Source organism: Aspergillus wentii (assembly GCF_001890725.1).
Source record: "Aspergillus wentii DTO 134E9 unplaced genomic scaffold ASPWEscaffold_3, whole genome shotgun sequence".
Classification (NCBI taxonomy): domain Eukaryota; kingdom Fungi; phylum Ascomycota; class Eurotiomycetes; order Eurotiales; family Aspergillaceae; genus Aspergillus; species Aspergillus wentii.
In genome coordinates this window covers 2,808,136-2,819,951 of record NW_024467834.1, presented here as the reverse complement: position 1 = coordinate 2,819,951, position 11,816 = coordinate 2,808,136, and the positions used below count along the sequence as shown (strand labels likewise).

The 11,816-nt window shown below is 45.7% G+C and overlaps 5 protein-coding genes across 5 annotated transcripts; 2 read left to right on the top strand and 3 right to left on the bottom strand.

Annotated features, from left to right (window-relative positions):
* Nucleotides 1–3,279: 3,279 nt before the first annotated feature.
* On the bottom strand, nt 3,280–4,223 carry ASPWEDRAFT_39061 (uncharacterized protein). The gene is made up of 2 exons (XM_040835021.1): nt 3,404–4,223; nt 3,280–3,354 (listed from the first exon to the last, which is right to left on the bottom strand). The coding sequence occupies exon 1, from the start codon at nt 3,993–3,995 to the stop codon at nt 3,534–3,536; it is 462 nt and encodes a 153-aa protein (XP_040691053.1). The 5' UTR covers nt 3,996–4,223; the 3' UTR covers nt 3,280–3,354; nt 3,404–3,533.
* Nucleotides 4,224–5,580: 1,357 nt separating this feature from the next.
* Nucleotides 5,581–7,309, top strand: ASPWEDRAFT_170859 (uncharacterized protein; the record flags this gene model as incomplete). The annotated part of the gene is made up of 8 exons (XM_040830691.1): nt 5,581–5,667; nt 5,790–6,412; nt 6,462–6,529; nt 6,583–6,646; nt 6,696–6,795; nt 6,852–7,083; nt 7,154–7,193; nt 7,243–7,309. The coding sequence occupies 8 exons, from the start codon at nt 5,581–5,583 to the stop codon at nt 7,307–7,309; spliced, it is 1,281 nt and encodes a 426-aa protein (XP_040691052.1).
* Nucleotides 7,310–7,332: 23 nt separating this feature from the next.
* Nucleotides 7,333–7,725, bottom strand: ASPWEDRAFT_26769 (uncharacterized protein; the record flags this gene model as incomplete). Its single annotated transcript, XM_040832894.1, has 1 exon — nt 7,333–7,725. One exon carries the CDS (start codon nt 7,723–7,725, stop codon nt 7,333–7,335), a length of 393 nt encoding a protein of 130 aa, XP_040691051.1.
* Nucleotides 7,726–8,235: 510 nt separating this feature from the next.
* ASPWEDRAFT_170857 (alpha/beta hydrolase) lies at nt 8,236–9,312 on the top strand (the record flags this gene model as incomplete). Its single annotated transcript, XM_040830690.1, has 1 exon — nt 8,236–9,312. The coding sequence occupies one exon, from the start codon at nt 8,236–8,238 to the stop codon at nt 9,310–9,312; it is 1,077 nt and encodes a 358-aa protein (XP_040691050.1).
* Nucleotides 9,313–10,187: 875 nt separating this feature from the next.
* ASPWEDRAFT_26767 (agmatinase) lies at nt 10,188–11,745 on the bottom strand (the record flags this gene model as incomplete). The annotated part of the gene is made up of 8 exons (XM_040832893.1): nt 10,188–10,269; nt 10,335–10,485; nt 10,536–10,628; nt 10,697–10,914; nt 10,964–11,185; nt 11,238–11,321; nt 11,373–11,463; nt 11,517–11,745. 8 exons carry the CDS (start codon nt 11,743–11,745, stop codon nt 10,188–10,190), a joined length of 1,170 nt encoding a protein of 389 aa, XP_040691049.1.
* Between the last annotated feature and the right edge of the window lie 71 nt (nt 11,746–11,816).

The following is an 11,816-nucleotide window of genomic DNA, read 5'->3' as shown; positions in this document are numbered from 1 at the left end:
TTTTTTTCTTTCTTTTTTCCTAATCAGGGACTGCGAGGTGAGGGGATAAGTCGCGCGAGTTGACGTCCTGCGGCAAGTCGGCGTGTTAACAGAGGGTCCCTGAAAGAAGAAAGAGCGGAGGTGGTTGAAGAGAAAGAAAAGAAGAATAGGAGGAAATCACGGCACGTACTAGAAGAGGAGAGATTATAAGATTAAGAGGAACCTCGGGCAGGCAAAGTAAAGGGCCCCCTCCACAGCAACGAAGACCCAGGGAAACGGGAAGAGCAGAAAAGCAAATAGAAGAAGAAAAGGACGAAGAAGAAAAAGAAAAGAAAGCAAGGTGACAACCACCGCAAACAAAGGTGAAGAGCGAACGCAAGAAAAGAAAGAGAGAGAGAGACAGAAAGTCCGTGACAGGTCTGGGGAGAAGCTAGACTCCTAAATGAATTAATGCTGATGCTAATTCTAATTAATGCTCCCCAAAGGCTATTCGATCGAAAGAATGGGTGGATAAAGGAAAAGGGAGGGGAAGAAGATCGTTAATTTTGCTATTATTTATGAACAGCTTTATAAGAATAGTAATTGATAATTTCATTCCTCCTGCCTTCAATTAATATTAATATTATTATAAATATAAAAAGAAAAGAAAAGAAAAAGAACAAGTGGACGATCAAACAGCCAGCCAGATAGTAGACAGAGAGGGGACTGGGGAGAGGCTGAAGATGTGGCCATTGTTCTTCACCACTTGACAAGTTGACAGGTGCATTTAATATTAGCAAGTACCTTTGATCCTTCTCTTTGTCTGTCCATCCCTACAAGAGAATAATTGAAGCAATAATCATGGCTGCTGGACGATACATACAGACGACGCCAGGGGAAGCCAGCACACTCTAGGCCCAGACAGGCAACGCGGCATCGTCAAACGCAGGAAATTAATATTAATATTATCAGACTGATCCTCTCGTCTGAACTATGAATACTAATTAACAGTTTATATACAAACACTCTTCAATTATTCACAAACGGCATCCCGCACGGAACCTTGGCTTGTTCCACGGTCGAATCCAGGAACCAACGGTGGATGCCGTGGATGTCTTCGTCGTTGCCAGGAACAGTCGGAGAATTCGGACGATGGGCTGATTGACTTGATTAATGACTTGCAGTGGGCATCGAATCCTTGACCGACCCGGATCTTGCTGTCTTTGAAATGATAATAAATAACAGAATGATCGTGTGGTACAGGTATGTACTAGGTAGTCAAATATCGAAATATGATCCTCGCAGCTATTCCATACCATCCCCCGGCGTTACACAACACCCTTTTGACCACATCGGCATCTATCCCAACCCACGCTGACCGCATACAGGTCACTCTATAATAGAGTACGAAAAGCTCAGATTGTGATGGATAATTGTTTGATGGTCGAATGAGACATCTTGAAGCTCAACAAACGGTGACCTGGACGGCTCACGGCTGTCAAGTGGAGCTCCCATGGCTGTCTGGCCTTCTCGCCAGTCGCGATGGATGACAGTTTGGGGCGGATCCCCTAGTGCTTTAGTCGCTGGAGCGGTGTGCAAATAAGAAGGACTCGATTTTGATGCTATGGAAGGATAATGCCATTATTCTTCAATAGTATTGCCAACAGACATTGTCAAACAAACTAGATCAACTTTGCGGTGAGAAGAACCATGAGGAGGGAAAAAAAAAAAAAAAGAAAGATAAAACCTCCGAGGACCACTCTGAACGTGAGCCAGAAGATTGGAAAGGAGAGAACATGCACCAGTTCGACATGGGTCATGGATGTGATTCCATCCACCTCCTCTCCACAGTCCACTTCGTTTGATTACCCCTGTGCCCTGCGATGTTCGAATTGCACAACTAGTTATGCCTCGAACTCTGCCCTTGCGGTGATTTTATCTCGTTGTCTTCTGGAGAAACTCCGTCCGTCGGTTGGTCAATGTCGATCGCTTCGCCTGCTCTACCCGATCGAGCCAAATTCGGGCCAACGAGCGAAAGGGGCAATTTCTCCTTCCCCCATCCTCCAGAGCAGCAGAGCTAGCCTCGACTTTTTGATCGCTAGAGAAAGATAGTGATATCCTAGCTTGTCGATTATTTGAGCCTGGGCAAACAGCGGTGGAAGAGAGGATATTCATCTCCTGCCTCGGTCCAAGTTGCTTATCCAAGATTTAGGGATGGTGCCCCACTATCAATATGCTTGATGAATCCTTCTATGGACTGTACAACTAGGGAATAAACTACGAATACGAATCCAGTCGACATGGTATTTCGACAAGTATGATTGCGAACTACATCAATTGTACTGTTCAGGGAATAGACCCTGGGCTGTACAGGAGGAGTTTAAGCTTCACCTGAAACGACCTAATCTCAAAAAACCGTTGGAGGCCACAAACATCCACCAGACACAGACCCGATAAGATCCATCATAATAATTCCAGGATTTATGTAATTCACCGTTCGTCTTTTGCAACTGCCGTGCAAACTGCGAAATCAAACCTACTATTAGATTGAGAACTTGTTTCAGGACCACTGCTCTCCACCCTCAGCTCATCGAGAGCAATTGGATCCACTGCTCAGGCACGGCGCGCCGTCTGTCCACGCGGCATCCAGACAGACTCTCGCATGTTCCCACGAGCCACCTATGGAGTACAGATGGAGTGCATCTTATCATCATTTACTGTTCTTACTTCTTTCGCAGGACAGAGTAAACCGAAGTAATCCCCATCATTTGTGGTACTCCGCGCAAATACGGGCCACGAAAATGACGGCGATCTTCAACATGTACGGCATCTGGTCGACAGCCAGTACGGCAATGATTGACTGCGAATCCCACAGTAATTCTGACGCTTTACATTCATCCACTAATGAGATTCATTTAAAGAACAGACAGTCATAAGAGAATACGTGATTGGCGATAGATATTGTGACTTGTGACAGATTTCTGACTGTGTCTTTACATAGCACATCACAATCACAGACTGCATATTTCGATCTCTCATCGAGTGGAGTCCAACCATCCCTCTCATTAAACCCCAAAAACCGTTCATCTGCCACAAAGCAACAAGAAAACTGTCAAACCCGGTAAGAACCATCACAGGACCAAAGCCGTAGTTCTAACCTGGGCGTTTCACCAATTTAACCAGAGGATGGGCCTAGCAAGAATGACGGCCGGACAGTAAGACAGCAGCCGAGCAGACCCATCTGTCAGCTAAACTAACAGAGGTTCTAGATCCATCTCCACTATGAGGAAATATGATATTTTGCCACCTTGACAGCCGGGGACGGAGTATTTTCTGCATAATCAGAATGGAGTCGCTCGTCTAGTTTCGATCTGGTGTTTAGAGTCCGGTTCCACTGTCTGTCTTGGACTCTTGGTTGGATTGACCGTGCATACTGACAACATAGTGTCTACTATCTACTCAATGCTATGGTTACCTTGGGGAGAGGTATTTGTCGTTTCGATTCGAGTGATATCATGCTGTGTTCTCGTTGCTGTCTACGCCAACGACACCATCAAAGCTGAAGCCATCCACATCTAAGAATACCGCAACGCCCTCACCACCTTCTTCACCCGCCGAAAACCTCCCAGCCCATCACTTTCCCCCGTCGCAGACAATATTTTCGCTTTGATGCTCAAACTTCTCATCCCATTAATCACCCCCACCTCGAATTCACCCTTCTCATCATCGCCCAGGAGCCAATTGGCGCGAACACGCAGATCCTCACATCGCTCTAGATAAGCCCCAATCGACTCATTTTCTCCCTGCATGAGACTCCGGAGATCACACCTAACCATCTCCCGCTTTTCGTCATCGCTGATGTCGTGGTCGTTGATGTTGAAGTGGGCCTTGAACTTGGTGGCGGTTTTGTCCCAGTCGCGTTTGGTGTCATAGTCCAGGTAGGGATACCAGAGTTTTGCGCGGCCGGCTAGGTTTCTGTGGAATACACTCAGCATTACATGTTTCATAAAATTATCTATAGACACAGCGGGGAACATGAATCGGGCCTGTGCTGCGACATCGTCGAGGAAGATTTCTGGATCTTCTGTTCCGTCTAGGGTGCCGCGGAATGGAAAGGTCACGATGTCTCCCTGGTTCAATGGGGATTTATTGTAGGTGATTTAGTCAATTCAAGATAGAGCTCTCAATGTATCGCTAAGCAGCTTACTCAGAGCTTCATTTCAACTAAGATTGTCCTGCTTATATACTGTGATGAGGCTGCTTATGAGCAATGATGTTAAGCATAGTATACTCCGGTATTCCTGAATTTTTCTCTGCTATACACTGTCTTCAATCATCCCATCTAAGAGAATGATTTGTGCAACCGACTAATGTAAGACAAACCAAGCCAGTGGTTACAGTTCCACAGACCAATTTAGACACCACCTAGCAAAAGATAGACAGTCAGTTGACAAATTAACACACCCTAGAGGAACAAACAATGACAACAAAAAATGACCAAGCAAAAGTCAATTCAGCACATTCTTTGACATGTATGCAGCCACGACAGGTCAACTGCATCAGACCCGCATTCCCCGAAAGTCTATACAGAACAAGTAAAACGTGTGATGGCAGTTAAAGTCAATCTAGAGGCAAACAGACAAACCTCAATGATCTCCGTTTATCTTCGTCGGCTTATGCAAGGGGCACAGGACCAAGATTAAAACATATATATCAACGTTCTAGCCCGTGTTAAGGGAGGTGATGTGCTGGAAATGTGATGAGTACAGAATTTGACAGTTATTGACTGTTTGATGGCGATGTGACATGTAAGACAAGGGTGCCTTTTTTGTCGTCTTTCTTTGTTCTGTATTCGGACTTAGCTGGATTCATAGACAAGGGATAAGACATTCAATATTGAGTATCCCTAGACAAAACTAGTCTGTTAGGTTTCAAACAAAAAACAAATATTTCTCTTTGTTCCTTTTCCGCGGAAATCTGGTGGTGACTGTTGTCGCTCTGTTGGTTGGTGACACCGGCTGCAAGAGTAGAGGGATATCCTTTATCGCTCAAAGAGGTATCCAGACAGTCATATCCTGTGGCTGTTGTATAGTAGTGTATGTCCTTTATAGACATCAATCCATCAATAGTGTCCTCCCAGGTGTTCCATCTGGATTCGATTCGTCTAGACTGATGTAGGAAGTTTGCAGTAGACGAGGCATTCGATACATATCTATAGAATTAATGGGTTCGCATCTTCACTGATATGAGGAGAATGTTTCCAAGCTAGTGACAACGTAGCTGTTTAGACAGAAATTGAACTGGTTTGGGAACGGCTTGTCGAGAGCGAAGAAAAAAGAGCGCAAGTGGTATCAAACAGTAGACTTGTCTGCCTCAGAATTAAGGCTTGCTACCGTACCAATCAGGCAGGTGGCATGAGCTCAACCTCTCAACGCGGATTCAACATGGCTTTCCGAAATCTGTCTACCAATGGATTCCTTACTGTCAGCATGCCATGCAGAAAGAGGGGTAAATGCAGTTTAACTGGCGGTCAACTCTGGACATGTGATCATGTCACACAAGAGTCGATTCCTCGTATACCCTTGACGATATCACTCGGCCACGATCGATATAGCAGATGAAATGACCCTCAGAATCATTATCGTCGGCGCGGGAATCGCCGGTCTCTGCTCTGCTATTGCCCTTCGACGAGCTGGACACGTTGTGCAGGTAAGTTCACGTACGAGTCTGCACAGCACTTGTCATATGTATCTACTGGGCTGCATTTAATATCCACCTTAGCCCAATTCAAAAAGCCCAATACTAACTAATATATCCCTGCAACGTGATAGATATTCGAAAAGTCCCACTTCAAAACCGAAATAGGAGCTGCAGTTGCACTCGCACCAAATGGCGTTCACGTCCTGGAGGATATTGGCTTCGACTTTGAGCGAGCCCGAGCATGTCGATTAGAGCTCTGGGCGGTAGTTGATGGGCTCAGTCTCGACCGCATTGCTAGTCAGAATCTGGACGACATCGGGAATCTAGCTGGTGCTCAATTTTGGACCATCCACCGCGTGGATCTGCATAAGGAACTGCTAAAGCTGGCCTTGGATGAGGATACTGCAGAGCACTATGGCCATCACCCGGTGAAGATTCACTATGGCTCTTCTGTGCGTGCGGTTGACGCTAAGAAAGGCTGTGTATTTCTTGAAGATGACTCGATTCATCAAGCAGATCTAATAATCGGTGCGGATGGGATAAACTCCACTGTTCGACAGTCTGTAGTCCCACGGTCAACAGACCCGATCTCCACGGGAATGAGTGCTTTTCGGTTTCTTATTCCTTCCGAGGCGTTTCGGAAGAGCCCCAATCTCGAAAGAGTGCTCCGGCAGAAGAATGATGGTTCTACGTTGCTTGTGGGTACCAAGAATATCATGGAGGAGCGACATATGGTTTGGTATAAATGTCGGGGGTATGTAAGAAGATAGATTGGTATCAACGTTTACTGATCTATATGGTAGAGGCGATGTGCAGAATTTTGTTGGTATACATCCTACACGGAATCATCCTAGTGAATCAGGCACCATCGGTAAGCTACCTCTTTGCAGTTGCGTTCGTAAGCTAACTATTATATTGCATCAGACTTCAAGTCGGAAATGATCGAGGAGTTTGGTCACTTCAATCCAATAGTAAATGAGATGATCAAGTTGGTTAACCCTAATCCAAGGAAGATAGACATCGAACTGACGGACTAGACTCGCGGATGATGTGAAATGCTGGCCTTTGGTGATCCATGAACCACTAGAAAGTTGGGTTTTCAACAAGGTCTTGCTAATTGGCGATGCTGCTCATGCCGTAAGTACTGGATCGTCCTTCATCCGTTGTTTTCTAGCATGAGCTGAAACTGCTAGATGCTCCCTTTCGGTGGACAAGGAGCCAACCAAGCAATTGAAGATGCAGGCGCGATGGGGGTTCTTTTCAAAGAAATGACTAGCAAGAAGGAACTTCCTACGAGACTTTCCATTTTCGAAATGGTGAGGATTAAAAGAGCCTCGAGAGTACAGATTTTATCGCAAGTTAGGGTAGGAAAGGAGAAGGAGGTGGAAGGTAAACTGCGGCAATATATGGAGCCCGATATGTCTGGTGATTATCCACGTTCTTCCTTCTCTCGTGTCTTATCAAGTGAGATGAATGCTAATCATGGCTACTCTAGTTCCGAATACATTTGGGACTCGTCTTGCACATGATGCTGGGTATGTGACTTCCAAAAGATTTTATAGAATCAAAATTGACACAGAATAGGTATAATGTTCTGGAAGAATGTGCAAAAGAGCTGGAGAATACTACAAACCGATATAACAAGGAGTGACCTCATACAATATAAATTCGAATTCAAGGAAACCCATTCCCACAACAGGAATACTCGATCTGCCCTTCAGCATAAGCCCAAGTCCCCGGTGACACAAGACCCTTATTCTCCAACTTACCCAAAACCTCCGTCACCCACACTTGGGACATTTGCACCGGCACATCTCGAGCGGCAGCCATGACCTTTCCAGCATCACCGGCAGTGATACAACCGACTTTCTCCTTGTCGGAAATAGCCAAACTGCTGAGTTTTCTGTTATTTTGAACCTGAAGGGTGTATTGGCGTTGTTGGATTGGACCGCTGATATAATACCACGTACATCTCTCTGAGTGGGGAGATGCGAGGATGAGCATCCAATTCAATGGTTCGTTGCCTCGACGGTATCCGAAGCCGATATAGAGATCTAGAGTTGACATGGTTTATGATTTAGTTTGGTCGTAGAGATGGGTTGTAGTATTTGTTTGGGGTTGTCTAGACTGTTTGTAGATGTAAATATAGATAGAACAGTCTTTAGTGCTTTTCTCGCGTATTTATATGTTTTCTGGTGAGTCTGCGATCTCCTAGGGTGATTCTTGATTTATACGGCAGATACCGGTTTGTCCTTTCATTGAAGGTGTTGCAGGTATATATAATGAGTGTCAGGAAGTTCTATATGCCTTTCAACTAGAAGAACTGATGGAACTTGACAATAATAACAGTCTGATGGCCCATTTCTCCTGACTGGGTTTTTTGTTGTTTCTTTATGTCACTTTACAATGGGAGAAAAAGAAGGACTATGACAATAAGACACAAAGAAGTGACAACGAGCTAGAACTAACAGCAAGGCTGTGTCATCACATGATGGAGCAGACAAAACCAATTATTACTAAAAACCATCTGATTTTCCTTGTCTTTCTTTCATATCTTCAAATTGACTCATATCAACCATGTCCAAGCCATATCCCACCCCTTTGACAATCGAACCCATAGCAACAGAGCACACTCATACCTTTATCATTCTCCACGGGCGAGGCAGCAACGCTACACGATTCGGCCACGAACTTCTCCAATCAGCCAACCTGCCCGCCCAACTACCAACGGTGAAATTCATCTTTCCCACCGCTCGACGACGACGATCGACGATTCTCAAACGGGTCCCTATCAACCAATGGTTCGATAACTATTCATTGGAAGACCCTGGTCAAAGAACGAACCTTCAGGTTGAGGGGCTGTGTGAGACGGCTGCGTTTCTTAGGACCCTTATTGTGCAGGAGGCGCGAGTTTTGGGAGAGAATGGAGATGGATATCAGAGGATCGTCCTTGGGGGATTGAGTCAGGGATGTGCAGCGGGAGTGTTTGCTCTTCTTGGTGGAGCATTTGGGGATAGTGGGTGTGAGAAGCTGGGGGCGTTTTTTGGGATGAGTGGGTGGCTTCCTTTTGAGGCGGAGCTGGGTGATATTTTGAGGACAGCTTCTGATGGCAAGGTGAGGGATTCTTTGGATGGTTTGGAAGGGAGTATGCAGCGGGTTGGTCTGGGGGATGACACAAATTCAAACGTGGATACAGACGAGGACGAGGGCGAGGACAAGGGTGAAGTTGAAAGCAGCGATGAAGAGGATGGCTCTGGTGTCTTTGAATCGTCATACGATCAAGATGAAGACGATTTTAACCCATTTGAAGATGATGTCAGCTCCAGCGACAGTAACACCAGACTGTCCCCATCATTCCAAGTCATAAACCACGTTCGTGATATCCTTGACCTTCCACAATTGTCTCCACAGGATGACGAATCAAATCCATCCACGGCTGCTCATCTCGACATTCCAGTGTTTCTTGGCCATGGAGCTGCGGATCCCAAAGTGTCTGTCAGGCTGGGACAGAAGATGGCCAGTCTTCTATCTCGATTGGATATGAATGTGACATGGAAAGAATATATAGGCTTTGGACATTGGTACAAAGTTCCGGATGAGATTGATGATGTTCTTGCTTTCTTGCAGTATAGGATGAGCGTCCCTGTGACATAGTCAGATATATACGTATCATCGTCAACTTTCACCAGCGATTAGAACTGTCCGCACTCATGCTATGCCCTCGTCACGTGTCCCACCATACCCTTTCCCAATTAGGAAATCCCCCTTCCCATATCATTCACTTCCAGGAATTCCCAACCAACCCAGGGTGACTGTGGCCGAGTGGCGAAAGTAAGCTTCTGTAGCTATCCGGGGCGCAACACAGAAGACCTTTGTTCGAATCTGGCTGAGGCTTTACCAATTCATTTGGCCAGCTTGGTTGAGTCTCGCTCAGGCCGCATTCGTTGTAAATCCCTATTAGGGTTTTGTAGCCCCCTGCAGCTCCACCTTTCAGTAGGCTGGTTCAGGAGGTGAGCTTTTCTTTTTTGGCTTCTTTTTTTCTTCCTTATTCTTTCTTGCTCGATTTCAGTGTTCGTGGCCGGTTGGGCTAGGTTGATACTTGAGGCTATGTACGACGCGTCTACAAACCCGCCTAGACTGTTGGGTGACTGAGACTGCTTAGTCCTTTTACTTCTATTAGCTTCGTTCATGGGTATCAGTGTCATAAACAAGTCCTTATAGATTTGTATCAAGGACCACATGTATATATGAAGCATCTAGTTACTAGCTAGGGGAGATAATTTTGGGTTCTACGTCTTGATGATTGATCGTCTTAATCGGAGATACCGCTACCGATGTAAAGAGCCTTAGAAAGCAGTATTGTAGCCCTCCCTATAAAAGAGTATAACATACTTCGAGACAACAATAAATTTAACTTTATATATTATCAGACAACAGCAAATTGCACACCTCAACACCTGTATAATCTAACATCTCCTTTGCTTGAATCTCACTTCCCCCCTTTATATGGACTCTGACTTATATATACCCTACAACTCAGAGCGAGGGATAGACAATGGTCCCATCTTGACCATCATAGTAAGGATCTCGTAAAGAACGTCCGCAGCAGCCCTGGAGACAGAATTGGTTAATTAGCGAAAGACGGTCATGATGCGTAGAAAGAATATAAAGCCTACATGGTAGAAAGCTCTGCATTAGTGTCATAAGCAGGTGCGACTTCGACAATATCCGCACCGATGAAGTTCAGGCCATCAAGGCCGCGGATGATCGTCCGCAACTCACGAGTAGACCAGCCTCCAGTCTCTGGTGTACCGGTACCGGGGGCGACTAGGACATAATGTCAACGGTGAACTACAATCTATAGAAGAGATACTCACATGCTGGGTCCAGTGTATCAATGTCAATTGACAGGTAGACAGGGTTTTCGGTGCCGACTCTGTCTCTGATCTTCTTGATAATGCCATCGATTCCTGTTGGTAACAGTTAGTTATGTTGGTTTCTCCCATACGCAAATCCAATAATATAGCCGAGTTCATACCGATGGTATCAATTTCCCTCGCTTCCACAATCTCAAATCCACAATATCCATCATTCTCGTAGTCAGAAGGACCGGAAAGCGTAGTACGAATACCAGCATGGATGTTTGTATCATTCCTCAGAAGACCCTCCATTGCTGCGTGGTAGAAGTAGGTACCGTGGTTGACTGAAGCAACTTCGCTAGGAGATCCTCCAAAAACCTTTGGTTTCCAAGAGTCGCTAAACGATCGGATTAGCTCTAAACTTGGTGTAGAGAAGGAATGCCTACAGGTGGCTATCAAAGTGAACAACAGTCACAGGCCCATAAGCCTTATTGATGCTGCGCAGCAAAGGCAGAGTGATGGTGTGATCTCCTCCCATGGTGATGACTCGAGGAAGGGTCTTGCCAGCTTTGGAGAGACCGCGCTCGTGGGCATCGGTGAAAGGCTTGCGCATCAGGATGCTGTTGTGTCCTTGTTCGATTTGCTGGATTGCCCAGGCATTGTCATATCTATTGCATATTAGGAACCCCATTATACCGAAATATATCCCAGAAAACATACGAGGTCACAGGAACATCTCCGCAGTCCAAGATTTTCAGATCGCTGGTGAACGGATTCGACTGCAATGGTACATTGTAGCCACCGCTATATCATTATGTAAGTTTCAAGTATGAGTAAGAATATAATGCGACATACTATAGATTAAGACGACGAGAGCCCTGTCTAATACCGCTGGGTCCAAATCTAGCACCGGGTCTGTAAGAAGTGCCGGTATCAAATGGAGCTCCTGGGGTATATTGTGAGCAGTTGAAACGTAGTTGAAGTGTCCTGGTTACCAACCTAAAAAGGCAATGTCGAATTTCTCTGCCTCGCTGGATAAGCAAGGAAAATAAGGTAGTCTTCCAAATGTTGAGATGCCAGAGAAGACTGAATCTGCCTGGGTGCCACCATCTCCTGGGAGAGTGTTGTACCACAATCCCTGATGGGGACCTGCCATGGGGGTCTGCTTCTTATCCCCATGAGAAGAAGCAAGGGTGGCAAGGGCAAGAAAGCTCAGTGCTGCGAACATGTTGATGGATGATGTTGAAAGAAAGAGAGAAGTGTTTGGGGGGACGACAGAGACTGGAAGCGGCAGGCATT